The sequence below is a fragment of the Oncorhynchus gorbuscha genome, linkage group LG15, assembly GCF_021184085.1.
Source record: "Oncorhynchus gorbuscha isolate QuinsamMale2020 ecotype Even-year linkage group LG15, OgorEven_v1.0, whole genome shotgun sequence".
NCBI classification, from domain to species: Eukaryota; Metazoa; Chordata; class Actinopteri; order Salmoniformes; family Salmonidae; genus Oncorhynchus; species Oncorhynchus gorbuscha.
This window is the reverse complement of record NC_060187.1, coordinates 11,566,056-11,584,573: the sequence shown is the minus strand read 5'-3', so window position 1 is coordinate 11,584,573 and position 18,518 is coordinate 11,566,056. Positions and strand designations below refer to the sequence as shown.

The 18,518-nt window shown below is 46.9% G+C and overlaps 1 protein-coding gene across 1 annotated transcript in view; it reads left to right on the top strand.

The window, feature by feature from the left end:
- The window catches only part of hmcn1 (hemicentin 1), a 271,629-nt gene that overhangs the window by 210,195 nt on the left and 42,916 nt on the right, over positions 1–18,518 (top strand). The window contains 26 exon segments of the mRNA XM_046300125.1: positions 231–518; positions 692–837; positions 1,735–1,885; positions 3,004–3,201; positions 4,613–4,726; positions 4,852–5,039; positions 5,266–5,362; positions 5,638–5,799; positions 7,087–7,200; positions 7,370–7,572; positions 7,744–7,825; positions 7,979–8,110; positions 8,225–8,374; positions 10,064–10,220; positions 10,664–10,788; positions 10,948–11,131; positions 12,751–12,848; positions 13,023–13,301; positions 15,971–16,167; positions 16,345–16,426; positions 16,559–16,695; positions 16,798–16,939; positions 17,065–17,209; positions 17,438–17,565; positions 17,651–17,807; positions 17,957–18,078. Coding sequence (XP_046156081.1) covers positions 231–518; positions 692–837; positions 1,735–1,885; positions 3,004–3,201; positions 4,613–4,726; positions 4,852–5,039; positions 5,266–5,362; positions 5,638–5,799; positions 7,087–7,200; positions 7,370–7,572; positions 7,744–7,825; positions 7,979–8,110; positions 8,225–8,374; positions 10,064–10,220; positions 10,664–10,788; positions 10,948–11,131; positions 12,751–12,848; positions 13,023–13,301; positions 15,971–16,167; positions 16,345–16,426; positions 16,559–16,695; positions 16,798–16,939; positions 17,065–17,209; positions 17,438–17,565; positions 17,651–17,807; positions 17,957–18,078 — 3,978 coding nt within the window.

Genomic DNA, 18,518 nt, shown 5'->3' with positions numbered 1-18,518 from the left:
TCACCGAGCCTGTGAAATCTGTCATACTTTATTTCCATTTTGAAACCATTGCGTGACATGCTAAAGCTTCACAAGATGTTATCACTTTGTCATGGCTGTATTTAAGATAAGAGGTGCTGTAGTATATAAGGTTTACCCTGGTGATTTATCCTATGCATCCACCATCACCTTATCAAAAAAGCCCCACTAGCTTCACTGACCAAGAGTCTGACCCCCCACCCCCCACCCAGTGTCTCCCACCATCGTGGGCTCAGGTCCCGAGGGTTCGGCTGAAGAGGTGACAGTCACCCTGAGCAGCCCCACGTCTCTGGTGTGTGAGGTGCAGTCCTACCCCCCTGCCCTCATCACATGGCTCAAGGATGGGACGCCGTTGGAGTCCAGCCACAACGTCCGAGTGCTGCCAGGTGGGCGGACCCTGCAGATCCTGAACGCCAAGGAGGAGGATGCTGGGAGGTACACATGTGTGGCCACTAATGAGGCTGGAGACAGCCTGAAGAACTACGAGGTCAAAGTTTACAGTGAGTGATAAAAACGTTTTGAACGATGGGAGTGAGATAGGGAGGTACTACCTTCTAACTTGTCCAATAAAGACACGTCATTTATTTGCCATGGTCTGTAACTACCTGTGTGGCTGTGTGATGTATGTAACTGTAACTCTCCTCTCTTCCTTACCTCCTGTCCTCTCCTGCAGTTCCTCCCCAAATCAATAAGAATGACGTCCCAGGTGAGGGGCTGGCCCCCAAGGAGGTCAAGATAAAGGTCAACAACACTCTGACCCTGGAGTGTGAGGCTCAGGCCATCCCTACACCCTCACTGCAATGGTACAAAGACGGACAGGTCAGCACTTTACCTGTACACACACTCTCTCTCTCTCTCTCTCTCTCTCTCTCTCTCTCTCTCTCTCTCTCTCTCTCTCTCTCTCTCTCTCTCTCTCTCTCTCTCTCTCTCTCTCTCTCTCTCTCTCTCTCTCTCTCTCTCTCTCTCTCTCTCTCTCTCTTTCTTTCTCTCTCTCTCTCTCTCTCTCTCTCTCTCTCTCTCTCTCTCTCTCTCTCTCTCTCTCTCTCTCTCTCTCTCTCTCTCTCTCTCTCTCTCTCTCTCTCTCTCTCTCTCTCTCTCTCTCTCTCTCTCTCTCTCTCTCTCTCTCTCTCTCTCTCTCTCTCTTTCTTTCTTTCTCTCTCTCTCTCTCTCTCTCTCTCTCTCTCTCTCTCTCTCTCTCTCTCTCTCTCTCTCTCCTCTCTCTCTCTCTCTCTCTCTCTCTCTCTCTCTCTCTCTCTCTCTCTCTCTCTCTCTCTCTCTCTCTCTCTCTCTCTCTCTCTCTCTCTCTCTCTCTCTCTCTCTCTCTCTCTCTCTCTCTCTCTCTCTCTCTCTCTCTCTCTCTCTCTCTCTCTCTCTCTCTCTCTCTCTCTCTCTCTCTCTCTCTCTCTCTCTCTCTCTCTCTCTCTCTCTCTCTCTCTCTCTCTCTCTCTCTCTCTCTCTCTCTCTCTCTCTCTCTCTCTCTCTCTCTCTCTCTCTCTCTCCTCTCTCTCTTCTCTCCTTCTCTCTCCTCTCCTCTCTCTCTCCTCTCATTCTCGCTCCTCTCTCTTGTCTCCTCTCTCTTTTTCTCTCTCTCTCTCTCTTCTCTCTCCCTTTCTCTCTCTTTCTCTCTCCTGTCCCTCCCTCTCTATCTCTTTCACACACACACACACTGACCACACATCATTCTACAACCAACCCTGATATTCTTCTGTTCCCCAGGTGCTAAGGGCAGATGACCATGTGACAATTAATGCCAACGGTCGTACTGTCAGGATCAAACATGCTCAGGTGTCCGACACTGGACGCTACACCTGCGTAGCAACCAACATCGCCGGGGAGGACGAGAAGGACTTTGATATAAATATACAAGGTGAACTGCGTTCCCATTGCTTGTGCGATCTAGCCCCTCTGCAGGACTCTACTGTGAAGTCTTAGCAGAGGCTGCCATCTAGTGGTATGTTGGCTCATGAACTAGAAGAGAGTTGTAGCTAGTCCACTCTAGCAGGTTATAAAGAATTTGGCTAATCTCATTCTTGCTACATAACAGTATTCTGTCTTAAAATCAGAATTTCTGGAATTTCCCAGGCATAGCCTGTCTAGGATATATGCCTGTCTAGGCTATATACCTGTCTAGGCTATATACCTGTCTAGGCTATATACCTGTCTAGGCTATATACCTGTCTAGGCTATATACCTGTCAAGGCTATATGCCTGTCTAGGCTATATACCTGTCTAGGCTATATGCCTGTCTAGGCTATATACCTGTCTAGGCTATATACCTGTCTAGGCTATATACCTGTCTAGGCTATATACCTGTCAAGGCTATATACCTGTCTAGGCTATATACCTGTCTTGGCTATATGCCTTTGATCTAAATTTATATTATATTATTATATTATCTTTTCTGGCAATGTATCCTCTCAATTTACCAGCATCGCTTCGAGCAGACCAAAAAATAGACTTGCTTACTAGTATGAAGTGCATGACACAGTTGATGACATTGACACTCACAGCCTGCCTGTTTTCTCTCATTCACTACCATAGATTCTAATTCCAGCGTGTAAACGCTCGTTCACACGTAAACAAAAACACTTTCCGATTTGATTTGGGCTTTAGTCTTGGCAGAGGCTGCCCTCTAGTGGTAGGTGACAGTATTTCATTAGAAGCTTTAAATCTTAGCAGAGGCTGTCCTCTAGTGGTAGGTGACAGTATTTAATCAGAAGCTGTAAATCTTAGCAGAGGCTGTCCTCTAGTGGTAGTTGACAGTATTTAATCAGAAGCTGTAAATCTTAGCAGAGGCTGTCCTCTAGTGGTAGTTGACAGTATTTAATCAGAAGCTGTAAATCTTAGCAGAGGCTGTCCTCTAGTGGTAGGTGAAAGCATTTAATTACATCCTAAACATTGACTGTAGTAGCTGTCATAAAGATAACCCTAACTCTCTTTTTCTCTCTCCGTCTCTTTCTCTCTGTCTCTCTCTCTCCTCTTCAGTCCCTCCTAGTTTCCAGCGCCCCGGGGGGGTGGGAGATACCACCTCGACACCAGGCACTGGGGGTGATGTTAAGGATGTGGTACTAAACAACCCTATCTCTCTGTACTGTGAGACCAACGCTGTTCCCCCTCCCACACTCACCTGGTACAAAGATGGACGCCCAATGGCCTCCAACGAAAACGTGCTCATCATGCCTGGTGAGGAGAGGACCTACAGTGCTGTGAAAAAGTATTTGCCCCCTTCTTAATTTTCTCTACTTTTCCATATTTTTTATACTGAATCAGATCTTCAACCAAAATCTAATATTTGATAAAGGCAACCTGAATGAACAAATAACACAACAGTTACATACTTATTTCATGTATTTCATAAACTAGGTTATGCAACACCTCATGCACCTGTGTGACAAAGTACACTCAATAACTGGTTGTGCCCCCTTTTAGCTGTAATGAGTCCAACCAGACACTTCCTGTAGTTGTTGATCAGTCTCTCACGTCGCTGTGGGGGAATGTTTACCAATGTTTTCCATGCAGAACTGCTTTAACTCAGCCACATTTGTGGGTTTCAAGCATAAACTGCCCGTTTCATGTCCTGCCACAACATCTCAATTGTTATCAGGTCTGGACTTTGACTAAGCCATTCCAAAACTTCAAATTTGTTTCTTTTTAGTCATTTTCATGGAGATTTGATTGTGTGTTTTGGAGCCAAAATTCCTCCACAGCAACGTGAGAGACAGATCAACAACTACAGGAAGTGTCTGGTTGGAGTCATTGCAGCTAAAGGTGGCACAACCAGTTATTGAGTATAAGGGGGCAATTACTTTCTCACGCAAGGGCATAACTTTGTTGCATAACTTTGTTAATTATTAAATTAAAGTATATATATATTTTTTGTTATTTGTAAACTCAGGTTCCCTTTATCTAATATTAGGTTTTGGTTGAAGCTCTGATAACATTCAGTATAAAGAAATATGCACAAATAGAGAAAAGCAAAACGGGGGCAAACACTGTGTGTGTGAGTGTGTGTGTGTCTGTGTGTTTCTCTGTGTGTGTGTGTGTGTGTGTGTGTGTGTGTGTGTGTGTGTGTGTGTGTGTGTGTGTGTGTGTGTGTGTGTGTGTGTGTGTGTGTGTGTGTGTGTGTGTGTGTGTGTTTCTCTGTGTGTGTGTGTGTGTGTTTCTCTCTGTGTGTGTGTGTGTTTCTCTCTCTCTGTGTGTGTGTGTGTGTGTGTGTGTGTGTGTGTGTGTGTGTGTGTGTGTGTGTGTGTGTGTGTGTGTGTGTGTGTGTGTGTGTGTGTGTGTGTGTGTGTGTGTGTGTGTGTGTGTGTGTGTGTGTGTGTGTGTGTGTGTGTGTGTGCGTGTGTGTGTGCGTGCGTGCGTGTCTGTGTGTGTGTGTGTGTGTGTGCGTGTGCGTGTGTCTCTGTGAGTTTCTCTCTGTGTGTGTTTGTGTGTGTCTCTGTGAGTTTCTCTGTGTGTGTGTGTGTGTGTCTCTGTGAGTTTCTCTGTGTGTGTGTGTCTCTGTGAGTTTCTGTGTGTGTGTGTGTGTGTGTGTGTGTGTGTGTGTGTGTGTATGTGTGTGTGACTCTGACTCTGACTGTAACTACCTCTTCAGGTGGGCGAGTGCTGCAGATCCCCAGGGCTCAGGCTGAGGATTCTGGGAGATATACGTGCTTGGCGGTGAACGAGGCGGGAGAGGACTCCATCCAGTATGACGTCAGAGTGCTGGGTGAGTAGAAGAGGAAAACACCACCCATCTAATCTGAGTTTACCTGGGTCAAAAGTATATGTCAAATCATTTCAAATACTATTTGGAATCCCAGGTACAAACTGACTGTGTGTGTTGAACCCCAGTGCCCCCCTCAATCCGCGGGGTGGACCGTGACCTACCTGAGGAGGTGGTGATCCAGGTGAATAAGACCACAGTGTTGGAGTGTCAAGCGGATGGAAGTCCCACCCCTAAAATCACCTGGCTGAAGGACAGTCAGCCAATAAGCCCTAAAGGACCCCACAGACTGCTGTCCAATGGACGCTCCCTGCAGGTGATTGGACTATGCTGTAAAAAGGGCTTATTAAAATGTATTTGATTGATGGATTGATTCTTGGATTGATTGAGGATTGATTCTTGGATTGATGGATTGATTTATTGATTGAAAAGCGAACGAGGTGCTATAAGGTTGGGAAAGGCTGGGGATTATATGAGGGGAGGAAGCACAGTGAGAGACTGAAGGCTCAGTCACGTCAGCGAGCTGTCTGTCTCCTCCTCAGGTGGTGAATGCCCAGGTGACAGACACAGGCCACTATGTGTGTGTGGCTGATAACCTGGCGGGAAGCGCAGAGAAATCCTTCAATCTCAACGTCCATGGTGAGTCAGAACAGAGTTTTTATTGTGTTTTAATCTATGTTTTCCAGCCTCATCTCTCTGGTATCTTCATTAATATGGATGGGTGGGGGGGTTGATGGATGGATAGGTGGGGGGGGGTGTGGAGGGAGGGAGGGAGGGGTAGATGGATAGGTGGGGGGGTGGGTGTGTGAAGGGAGGGAGGGGTAGATGGATGGAGGGATGGATGGATAGGTGTGGGGATGGATGGATTGATTGATATATTGATAGCCAGGTTGTCTGTTTTCTCTCTCCTCCAGTCCCCCCCACCATAGTGGGAGCTAGCCCGGAGAACGTGACGGTGGTGGTGAATAACTTTGTGTCTCTGACTTGTGAGGCTACTGGGTTCCCCCCTCCCTCTCTGAGCTGGGTCAAAGACAGGAGTCCTGTACAGGCCAATACCAACGCACTCATCATGCCAGGTAACACATACGCATTTTAAATAATTTATTTGAATCCACAAATCACATTGGTTTCGCAACATCTAATGGGGATCCTAATAAAATACCAAATTACAGTCGAGAAGGATTCAAACATTTCAAAACACACGGATATCTGGACACTTTTGTAGAAAGCACCTTCTCCAGACAGCTAGGCTAGCTGCTTTGCCTTCGTCCTACGCAGGCCTGCAATTCTGAAGGCCTACGTACATGGCTGAGACTTCCAAATATCAGCACTACAAATTTGCCCTGATAACCAAGGCTGTTCAGGAGTGACACGGGGCTGGTATTTAAATAACTTGGCAGCAACAAAAAGTAAAAAGAGTAGCCCACCTCCTAAATAAGCCCTTCCCTCCGACCTCCCCCTACCTCCTAAATAAGCCCTTCCCTCCGACCTCCCCCTACCTCCTAAATAAGCCCTTCCCTCCGACCTCCCCCTACCTCCTAAATAAGCTCTTCCCTCCGACCTCCCCCTACCTCCTAAATAAGCTCTTCCCTCCGACCTCCCCCTACCTCCTAAATAAGCCCTTCCCTCCGACCTCCCCCTACCTCCTAAATAAGCCCTTCCCTCCGACCTCCTTCCACCTCCTAAATAAGCCCCTCCCCCTGGCCTCCCCACCGCCTAAATAAGCCCCTCCCCCGGCCTCCCCACCTCCTAAATAAGCCCCTCCCCCCAGCCTCCCCCACCTCCTAAATAAGCCCCTTCCCGGCCTCCCCCACCTCCTAAATAAGCCCCTCCCCCGGCCTCCCCCCACCTCCTAAATAAGCCCCTCCCCCGGCCTCCCCACCTCCTAAATAAGTCAAAAGTCAGTTTGATGTCAACACATCTCTGGAGGGAAAATGCACATTTAGTTTTTTGCAGATTTTTGAATATTCACATGAAAATCTGTCACAAATTGAATGGAAACCTAGCTAATAATATCATCAATCATCAAGTCAATCAAGTTTCTCCACCCCAATCCCTTCCTCTCTCTCTCCCCAATCCCTTCCTCTCTCTCTCCCCGATCCCTTCCTCTCTCTCTCCCCGATCCCTTCCTCTCTCTCTCCCCAATCCCTTCCTCTCTCTCTCTCTCTCTCTCTCTCTCTCTCTCTCTCTCTCTCTCTCTCTCTCTCTCTCTCTCTCTCTCTCTCTCTCTCTCTCTCTCTCTCTCTCTCTCTCTCTCTCTCTCTCTCTCTCTCTCTCTCTCTCTCTCTCTCTCTCTCTCTCTCTCTCTCTCTCTCTCTCTCTCTCTCTCTCTCTCTCCCTGATCCCTTCCTCTCTCTATCCAGGTGGACGCACCCTGCAGATTCTGAGGGCTAAAATGTCTGACGGGGGGATGTACAGCTGTTTAGCCATGAACCCCGCTGGAGAGGCCAGGAAACTCCTCCACCTCACTGTGTTTGGTCAGTACCTGCAGCAGGACAGAACAGACAACACTACTGGACTGCTCTTTGACCCCTTGTGTCTCCTTCTCATATCCTTCTTCCATCTCCTGTCTTCCATATGCGGCTCCTGTCCACTCTATTACAAAAATATTACTCTCACCCCTGCCTCTCCCCTGGCTCTCCCCAGTCCCTCCCAGTATCAGAGACAGCAGTGGGGACTCTCCTGTGGTGGTGAGTGTACGTGTGGGCAACTCAGTGACTCTGGAGTGTGAGTCCAACGCTGTGCCCCCTCCCACCATCACCTGGTACAAGAACGGTCGGATGGTGACAGAGTCTGCCAACCTCCGCATCCTGGCACAGGGACAGATGCTGGAGCTGAAGGGGGCAGAGGTGAGAGACACAGAGGGGAGGTCTGGAGGTCTGAACCTATCGATAGGGGTGGGGTTAGGGGAAGGGAAGCGATGCGATGCGATGTGATTGGATGTGGTTAGTCCTCTTTGTGACTTTTCTATTGAAAGTTGTTATACTGATCCATCCCCTGTCCGTCCTCTGCGTTCCTAGGTGTCTGACACTGGCCAGTACGTCTGCAAGGCCACCAACGTGGCCGGACAGGTGGACAAGAACTTCCACCTCAACATCTACGGTAAAAATCATATTCTAGAAACTCAGACTTGAAACACTCAAAAAATCTCATTCTGATCACTGAGGATAAAAACGAGGAGATGGAGAAGAGAAACATATCTGAGTCTTTTAGTCAAACTGACCTAACTGTAAATCTCTGTCCCTTCATGCCCAGTGCCCCCCAATATAGACGGTCCAGTGGAGGAGAAGATAGTGGAGACCATCAGCAACCCTGTCACCTTTGCCTGTGACGCCACGGGCATCCCCCCTCCCAGCCTCATTTGGCTCAAGAACAGTCGGACCATAGGTAAGCTGCACCCACAGTCATATAACTTATTATTGTCTTATTTACTATCTCAAACTTCCATTGTCCTCCCAAGGTTGACTGGAAAGTAGTACAGTGACAGTATTCTTTTCTCAGAGAACTCAGAGTCTCTGGAGCTGCACATCCTGTCTGGAGGGAGTAAGCTGCAGATCGCCCGCTCCCAGCTCTCAGACTCTGGCACCTACACCTGTGTGGCTTCCAACGTGGAGGGCAAGGCTCGAAAGAGTTACCACCTCACCATACAAGGTACATTATTATTGAGGTTACTCTTCAAGTTACTCTGATATCTCCATAAAAATATACAGTACAATGTTCAGTAAAAATGTATTTAACCTGGACAGAATATATATGCCAGTGGAGGCTGCTGAGAGGAGGACGGCTCATAATAATGACTGGAACCGAGCAAATGGTACCATTTGATACCATTCCTCTGATTCCGCTCCAGCCATTACCACGAGCCCGTCCTCCCCAATTTAGGTGCCAACAACCCCCTGTGATATATATACACTACCATTCAAAATTTTAGAAAAAAAAGTTTGTCCTTGTTTTTGTCCATTAAATTAACATCAAATTGATCAGAAAAACAGTGTAGACATTGTCAATGTTGTAAATTACTATTGTAGCTGGAAACGGGTTATTTTTTAATGGAATATCTACATAAGTGTACAGAGTCCCATTATCAGCAACCATCACTCCTGTGTTCCAATGCCATGTTGTGTTAGCTAATCCAATCATTTTATAAAGGCTAATTGATCATTAGAAAACCCTTCTGCAATTATGTTAGCACAGCTGAAAACAGTTGACCTTCTTTAGATGAGTTGAGTATCTGGAGCATTAGCATTTGTGGGTTCGATTACAGGCTCAAAATGGCCAGAAACAAATGTCTTTCTTCTGAAACTCGTCAGTCTATTCTTGTTCTGAGAAATTAAGGCTATTCCATGCAAGAAATTGCCAAGAAACTGTAGATCTCGTACAACGCTGTGTAATACTCCCTTCACAGAACAGCACAAACTGGCGCTAACCAAAAAAAAAGAAGTGGGAGGCCCCGGTGCACAACTGAGCAAAAGAACAAGTACATTAGAGTGTCTAGTTTGAGAAACAGATGCCTCACATGTCCTCAACTGGCAGCTTCATTAAATGGTACCCGCAAACACCAGTCTCAACGTCAACATTGAAGAGGCAATCTTAACCCATCTTAATATTTTATTTTTATTGGCCAGTCTGAGATATGGCTTTTTCTTTGCAACTCTGCCTAGAAGGCCAGCATCCTGGAGACGCCTCTTCACTGTTGATGTTGAGAGTGGTGTTTTGCGGGTACTACTTATTGAAGCTGCCAGTTGAGGATATGTGAGGTGTCTGTTTCTCAAACTAGACACTCTAATGTACTTGTCCTCTTGCTCAGTTGTGCACCGGGGCCTCCCACTCTTCTTTCTATTCTGGTTAAAGCTGTGCCTACTTTGAATAATCTAAAATCAAATAAAACATTTAACACTTTCTTGGTTACTACATGATTCCAGATTTATTTTACCTTTATTTAACTAGGCAAGTCAGGTAAGAACAAATTCTTATTTTCAATGACGGCCTATGAAGAGTGGGTTAACTGCCTGTTCAGGGGCAGAACAACAGATTTGTACCTTGTTAGCTCAGGGATTTCAACTTGCATCCCTTCAGTTACTAGTCCAAAGCTATAACCACTAGGCTACCCTGCCGCCCCATATGTGTTATTTCATAGTTTTGGTGTCTTCACTATTATTCTACAATGTAGAAAATAGTAAAAATAAAGAAAAACCCTTGAATGAGTAGGTGTATCCAAACTTTTGACTGGTACTGGATATATACTAGTTTGTTCTGAATGAACAATGATCTGATTGGCTGTGCTTTGATTAGCTGTGCTCTGTGTTAGTCCCTGATCTGATTGGCTGTGCTCTCTCTCAGTCCCTCCCAGCATCTCAGGATCGGAGATGCCCAGTGAGGTGGGGGTGCTGCTGAATGACAGCGTCCAGCTGGTGTGTCTCTCTCAGGGAACCCCGTCCCCCTCCATCCAGTGGCTGAAGGATGGAAAGGCCCTCAAGGCAGGATCCAGGGGACTCAGGTACACATCAACCCCCTGCCCCTAACCCCTAGCTCCTAGCCCCTAACCCCTAGCTCCTAGCTCCTAACCCCTAGCTCCTTGCCCCTAGCCCCTAACTCCTAGCCCCTAAACCCTATCTCCTATCTCCTAGCCCCTAACCCCTATCTCCTAGCCCCTAACCCCTATCGCCTCACCCCTAACCCCTAGCTCCTAGCCCCTAACCCCTAGCTCATAGCCCCTAGCTCCTAGCCCCTAACCCATATCTCCTAGCCAACTTAGGATATCTGAGAGGTCTGGATAGGTCTATCAAAATGGCTAAAATTGGACGTAGCCTAGCTAAGGAAAGGTGGAGATACTCTGAGATTGAAAGGATCTGGACAGAGGAACTGGGATGACGTCCATGGGGTTTCTGATGTGTCTCTATATTAATATTAATGCTTTGTTTGCATCCTCATTCTATCCAGGATCAGTCTAGATGGCAGCACTCTGACTGTGTCTGGAGCTCACACCTCTGACAGTGGGAAGTACACCTGTGTAGCCACCAACAAGGCTGGAGAAGAGGACCGGATATTCAACCTCAATGTCTATGGTGAGTTTAACTCTCTCTCAGCCCCTCTCTTCCATGCATGTATTCCTTACTTTGTGAATGAAGAGTTTTTCTCTCTCTCTCCCTCCTTTCTTCTTTCCATCTTCTGTCCTCTTTCGTTTGTGTGTGTGTGTGTGCGTGCGTGTGTGTGTGTGTCCATAGTGCCTCCTGTGATCAAGGGGAACAGTGATACGGCTGTGGTTTTGACCACCGTTCTAGACAGCTCCATCAACATAGAGTGTGTTGCCGTGGGTTACCCTCCACCTCAGCTCAACTGGCTGAAGAACGGACTGCCTCTCCCTGTCTCCTCACAGATACGTCTGCTCTCTGGCGGACAGGTGCTCAGGTAGGTCTGGGGTTGAGTGGTTATATATCGGATTCTGTATGGAATGTACTCTGTCTTTCAATGTACATGTATAAAGGAAAGAGCAATGTATTTAAAACTGTTACATGAATACTGCTTTATTCTGTATACTGTTTCAAATTGTTGTACTGTATGTCACACAGTAGTTTGACCTTTTACTGCAGTGGGCTAAATCAGGGTCACACAGTAGTTTGACTTTTTAATGCAGTGGGCTAAATCAGGGTCACACAGTAGTTTGACCTTTTACTGCAGTGGGCTAAATCAGGGTCACACAGTAGCTTGACTTTTTAATGCAGTGGGCTAAATCAAGGTCACACAGTAGTTTGACTTTTTAATGTAGTGGGCTAAATCAGGGTCACACAGTAGTTTGACCTTTTACTGCAGTGGGCTAAATCAGGGTCACACAGTAGCTTGACTTTTTAATGCAGTGGGCTAAATCAGGGTCACACAGTAGTTTGACCTTTTACTGCAGTGGGCTAAATCAGGGTCACACAGTAGTTTGACCTTTTACTGCAGTGGGCTAAATAAGGGTCACACAGTAGTTTGACCTTTTACTGCAGTGGGCTAAATCAGGGTCACACAGTAGTTTGACCTTTTATTGCAGTGGGCTAAATCAGGGTCACACAGTAGTTTGACCTTTTATTGCAGTGGGCTAAATCAGGGTCACACAGAGTGTTTCTGTCAGGACCCGGTTACGAACCCGGGTCTCTGGAGTGAGAAACAGTCACTTAACCAACTGAGCCACGAATAGTCAGCAGAACCCAGAAGATGAGGCAGACACAGCAGTACTTGAGACGGTGAATTTAATGAAGTAAAAAGTGAAGTTCTTCAGGAAAACATGTAACTCCACAACCTCAAAAGGAATTCCACAAGAACAAAGGTAATCCTCCAAGACAAAAAGGTAAATCCACAAGGTGGTAGGTATAGCATAAAAAGCCTCAAAAGATACTCAAAAATAAATAAACAAGAACAAAAAACAGAATTCCACAAGAGAGTCCACTGGTATCAACAAGAGTTCACAGAATACTAGGGCTGGGTGCTAACATACAAACACAGAGCAAAGGACTGAGGAAAACTAAGTGTTTAAATACAATCAGGGGAAACGAGGCACAGGTGCAAATAATAATGTGAATCAAGGGAAAACAAAAGGTCAAAAAGCACAATGGGGGCATCTAGTGACCAAAAACCGGAACAACCCTGGCCAAATCCTGACAGTTTCTTAAACAAATCTACTTAGAAACAAAAGTATACACTTCACACACATATTTATGGACTTAAAAAAAGAAGACACCTGTACCATGTCAGATATAGAGATGAAATGTATTACATTTTGAATTTGCAACCCAATACTACACTATATATACTGTCTCTATCAGGATTAATGTGTTGTTCCATTCTGCCTCATCAGGATTAATGTGTTGTTCCATTCTGCCTCATCAGGATTAATGTGTTATTCCATTCTGCCTCATCAGGATTCATGTGTTGTTCCATTCTGCCTCATCAGGATTAATGTGTTGTTCCATTCTGCCTCATCAGGATTCATGTGTTGTTCCATTCTGCCTCATCAGGATTAATGTGTTGTTCCATTCTGCCTCTGTCAGGATTGCGAGGGCTCAAGTCTCAGACGGCGGCACCTTTACCTGTGTGGCATCCAACAGGGCTGGTGTGGACAACAGGCACTACAACCTACAGGTTCACGGTGAGTTCAACACAATACGTTAATAACAGTATACAAAATATCACAATAACCCCCCCCCAACTCCAAAACCCTCACTAACCCAATACGGTCCTGCTTTTGCAATATATGACCTTGTCATGGGGCCCAGCTGCTAGATGAGTTAGATAAACACTGTGATGTTATCTGCCCTTGCAGTTCCTCCCAGTCTGGAAGGGGTGGGGAGTAAGGAGGATGTGACGGTGGTGAGAGGGAACCTGGCCTCCCTACTATGTATAGCTGATGGAACTCCAAGCCCCTCCATGTCCTGGATGAGAGAGGGGGAGGCCCTGGTCCCTGGACCCCACGTCAAGCTGCTCAATGTGGGCACCACGGTACAGATCATCCAGGCCAGGGTGGAGGATACGGGACGCTACACCTGCGTGGCAAGAAACAGCGCTGGCCAAGCCAGCCGACACTTCCACCTCAAAGTACTGGGTGAGTGGGAGTACATGTACAGTAGCAGTCAATCATTTGGACACACCTACTCACACCTACTCACTCACTCAAGGGTTTTTCTTTATTTTTACTATTTTCTACATTGTAGAATAATAGTGAAGACACATATGGAATCATGTAGTAACCTGTCGCGCCCTGACCATAGAGAGATTTTTATTCTCTATGTTGGTTAGGTCGGGGTGTGACTAGGGTGGGTCATCTAGGTAATTATATTTCTATGTTGGCCTGGTATGGTCCCCAATCAGAGGCAGCTGTTTACCGTTGTCTCTGATTGGGGATCATATTAAGGCAGCCATTTCCCCTTTGTGCTTTGTGGGATCTTGTTTTTGTGTGTAGTGTTTATGAGTACTGCATTTTCTTCACGTTTGGGTTGTTGGTTTATTGTTTTGTTTTGCTTTGAGTTTCACACAGTAATAAAGATGTGGAACCCAGATCACGCTGCGCTTTGGTCCACTTATTATGACGATCGTGACAAAAACAAAAACGTGTTAAAAAAATCTAAATATATTTTATATTTGAGATTCTTCAAAGTAGCCACCCTTGGCCTTGATGACAGCTTTGCACACTCTTGACATTCTCTCAACCAGCTTCATGAGGTGGTCACCTGGAATGCATTTAAATTAACAGGTGTGCCTTGTTAAAAGTTCATTTGTGGAATTTATTTCCTACTTACTGCATTTGAGCCAATCAGTTGTGCTGTGACACTGTAGGGGTGGTATAGGGGTGGTATAACCTGTAGGGGTGGTATACAGAAGATAGCCCTATTTGGTAAAAGACCAAGTCCATATTATGGAAAGAACATCTCAAATAAGCAAAGAGAAACAACAGTCCATCAATACTTTAAGACAATGAAGGTCAGTCAATATGGAAAATTTCAAGAAATTAAAGTGCAGTCGCAAAAACCATCAAGCGCTATGATGAAACTGGCTCTCATGAGGACCGCCACAGGAAAAGAGGACCCAGAGGTAATTAGCGTTAACTGCACCTCAGATTGCAGGCCAAATAAATGCTTCACAGAGTTCAAGAAAAACATCTCAACATCAACTGTCCAGAGGAGACTGTGTTGATCAGGCCTTCATGGTCGAATTGCTGCAAAGAAACCACTACTAAAGGACACCAATAAGAAGAAGAGACTTGCTTGGGGCAAGAAACGCGAGCAATGGACATTAGATCGGTGGAAATCTGTCCTTTGATCTGATGAGTCCAAATTTGAGATTTTTGGTTCCAACCGCCGTGTCTTTGTGAGACACAGAGTAGGTGAACGGATGATCTCTACATGTGTGGTTCCCACCGTGAAGCATGGAGGAGGAGGTATGATGGTGTAGGGGTGCTTTGATGGTGACACTGTGATTTATTTAGAATTCAAGGCACTCTTAACCAGCATGGCTACCACAGCATTCTGCAGCGATACGCCATCCCATCTGGTTTGCACTTAGTGGGACTATCATTTGTTTTTCAACAGGACAATAACCCAACACACCTCCAGGCTGTCAGGGCTATTTGACCAAGAAGGAGAGGGATGGAGTGTGGCATCAGATGTCCTGGCCTCCACAATCCCCCGACCTCAACCCAATTGAGATGGTTTGTGATGAGTTAGACCGCAGACTGAAGGAAAAGCAGCCGACAAGTGCTCACCATATGTTGGAACTCGAGAGGATGCCAAAAGTGTGCAAAGCTGTCATCAAGGCAAATGGTGGCTACTTTGAAGAACTTCAAATATAAAATATATTTTGATTTGTTTAACACTGTTTTGGTTACTAAAAGATTCCGTATGTGTAATTTCATGGTGTTGATGTCTTCACTATTATTCTACAATGTAGAAAATAGTAAAAATAAAGAAAAACCCTTGAAAAACCCTCTGTCTGTCTGTCTTTAAGAAAGACAGATGACCCCACTCAGTATGTAGTGCACCCACAGAAATATTTTGGCTCCAATAGACTTCATCATGTAACACACGCACACGCACACGCACACGCACACACACACACACACACACACACACACACACACACACACACACACACACACACACACACACACACACACACACACACACACACACACACACACACACACACACACACACACACACACACACACACACACACACACACACACACACACACAGAGGGCTGGGCATTACCTGTTGAAGTCTTTTGAAGTCAAAACCTTTCTGTGGGTGCACTACTGTATATACTGAGAGTGGGGTCAACTTTCTATCTTAAAGACAGGCAGACAGACAGACACACACAAACAAACAGGCAGGCAGACAGTCAGACAGATATACACACACAGACAGACAAACTATAGGCAGGCAGACATACACACACCGACAGACAGACAGACAGACAGACAGACAGACAGACAGACAGACAGACAGACAGACAGACAGACAGACAGACAGACAGACAGACAGACAGACAGACAGACAGACAGACAGACAGACAGACAGACAGACAGACAGACAGACAGACAGACAGACACACAGACAGACAGACAGACAAACTATAGGCAGGCAGACATACACACACCGACAGGCAGACAGGCAGACAGACAGACAGACAGACAGACAGACAGACAGACAGACAGACAGACAGTGTTTGAGAGAGCGTCTGCTAAACAACTCAAATGTAAAATGCCTCTCTCAGACCCCCCTCGTATCAACGGTTCGGGCGTGGCAGCGGAGGTGTCTGTGGTAGTGAACCATGTTCTGGAGCTGCTGTGTGAAGCCACAGGTATCCCCGCCCCCACCCTCACCTGGATGAAGGACGGACGGCCGCTCCCCCAGACAGACAGCCTGCGCGTCCTCAGAGGAGGGGAGGTGCTCAGGATCTCCTCCCCACAGGTGAGAGGGAGGGACAGAGATGGACCTAATAAGCCCAGAAGGGACTTATTGAGCTCCATCCCTCATGTTCAGGAGTAGTGAGGTTTGAGGGCGTAATCTGATTGATGGAAAGAGCTCTCTTTTTTTCCAATATCAATTTACTCTTATTTCACGCATAACTTCTCTTTCGCCCCCCAGCTGGAGGACACAGGGAGGTACACCTGTCTGGCCAACAGTCCTGCAGGAGACGACGATAAAGACTTCCTGGTCCGCGTGCATGGTGGGTAATGAAGTTATATCGTGTATGTGACCTGACCAGGGCATACTACTGGACCTAATAATGAGTTGTTGCTTTTTAATGTAACATGTTATTTCATGTTCTAACTGCTTTGTGGTGATGATATCTTCCTAGTTCCCCCTAACATCGCTGGGGAGAGCACGCCACAGAATGTGTCAGTGCTGCAGAACAGACAGGTGACTCTGGAGTGCAAGTCAGACGCTGTCCCTCCCCCAGCACTCACATGGCTCAAAGACGGCAAGCCACTCCAGGTAAATAACACAGCTGTCCTGTGTGTGTGTGTGTGTGTGCGTGAACATATGTGTGTGCTTGTGTACAGACACAGGCCTGATGTCCCTCCCCTCTCTCCGTAGGCCTCCCCTCGTGTGCGTATACTGTCCAATGCGCGTTACCTCCAGATCAACATGGCTGAGCTGGGGGATGGAGCTCAGTACACCTGTGTAGCCAGCAACATTGCTGGCAAGACCACACGACAGTTCAACCTGGCTGTTAATGGTACAGAACTCAGAGAGAGTCAGAGACAATGACACCATTATCCTATTGAATATGGCTGGTCCTGTGCTTAGAGCCTCAAAAGAATAGTAGTGGGACCTAAGATGTGTGTGTGTGTGTGTTTTCAGTTGCTCCCACCATAGCAGAGGGCCCTCTGACTGTAGCCGTCCACATAGACCAGCCTGTGGTGTTGGAGTGTATTGTGAGTGGAGTGCCCGCCCCCCGCGTCACCTGGAGGAAACATGGAGCCATTCTGGCAGGAACCAACCCCAGGTCAGACCACGTCGCACACTGATGAAGTCGTTACATGTTATATGAAGTGTTGAATGCTGTTGTTTTGGGCAATCAGCGTCCAGTTTTCAAACTACCCTGTTTATAATATGTTATACGCAGGATTTGTGTCAGACACTCAACATTGAAGATACAAGTTTTAAGACTAGGATATGGTATTTACAATGAGACATTATCCTAAATGTGTGTCCACACTCCTGTCCTGCACAGGTACATGTTTGCTGAGGATGGCTCTCTCCACGTCCCCTCAGCCCAGGTGACTGATACAGGAAGGTATCTGTGTATGGCCACCAACCAGGCTGGGACACAACGCAAGAGAGTCGACCTGCAAGTCCACGGTGAGAAGAGGGCTGAGCCTCTCACACACATATACATACATACACATTTAATGAATGAATTTCACGCCTATCCATTGTGTTCTAGTTCCCCCCTCTATCTCCCGCGGTCCCACCAACATAACCGTGACAGTGAACGTTCAGACTACCCTCTCCTGCGAGGCTACGGGCATCCCCAAGCCCACGGTCAGCTGGACCAAGAACGGTCAAACACTCAACACAGACCACAACCAGAATATGTACAGGTTGAAACAAGTTTTTTCCTCTCTCTCTGTTTCTTACCTCTTGTTGCTCCCATCTCATAACACTCTGAGATCAGTTCTTAGACTGACAGAAAGTTCTCAGAACCCCAAAACATGGTCTGAAGCTTCCGTTCCCTCTCTGTTGTCTCCAGGTTATTGTCGTCAGGTTCTCTGGTGGTCATAGCCCCCACAGTGGAGGACACAGCTGAGTATGAGTGTGTGGTGTCTAACGAGGCCGGAGAGGAGGCCAGAGCCATACAGCTCACTGTCCAGGGTGAGTACTTACAGTACGGGAGACCATCTGAACACAGATGGATTGTTAATCAACTAATTAATCAACTAATAGGACACAGGTGTAAACAATACAGACAGACACAAACGAAAAGGAGAAAATGGATCGGTGTCAGCTAGTAGGCCGGCAACGACGACCGCCGAGCACCGCCTGAACAGGGAGAGGAGCCACCTTCTAGTAGGCCGGCAACGACGACCGCCGAGCACCGCCTGAACAGGGAGAGGAGCCACCTTCTAGTAGGCCAGCAACGACGACCGCCGAGCACCGCCTGAACAGGGAGAGGAGCCACCTTCTAGTAGGCCGGCAACGACGACCGCCGAGCACCGCCTGAACAGGGAGAGGAGCCACCTTCTAGTAGTAGGCCGGCAACGACGACCGCCGAGCACCGCCTGAACAGGGAGAGGAGCCACCTTCTAGTAGGC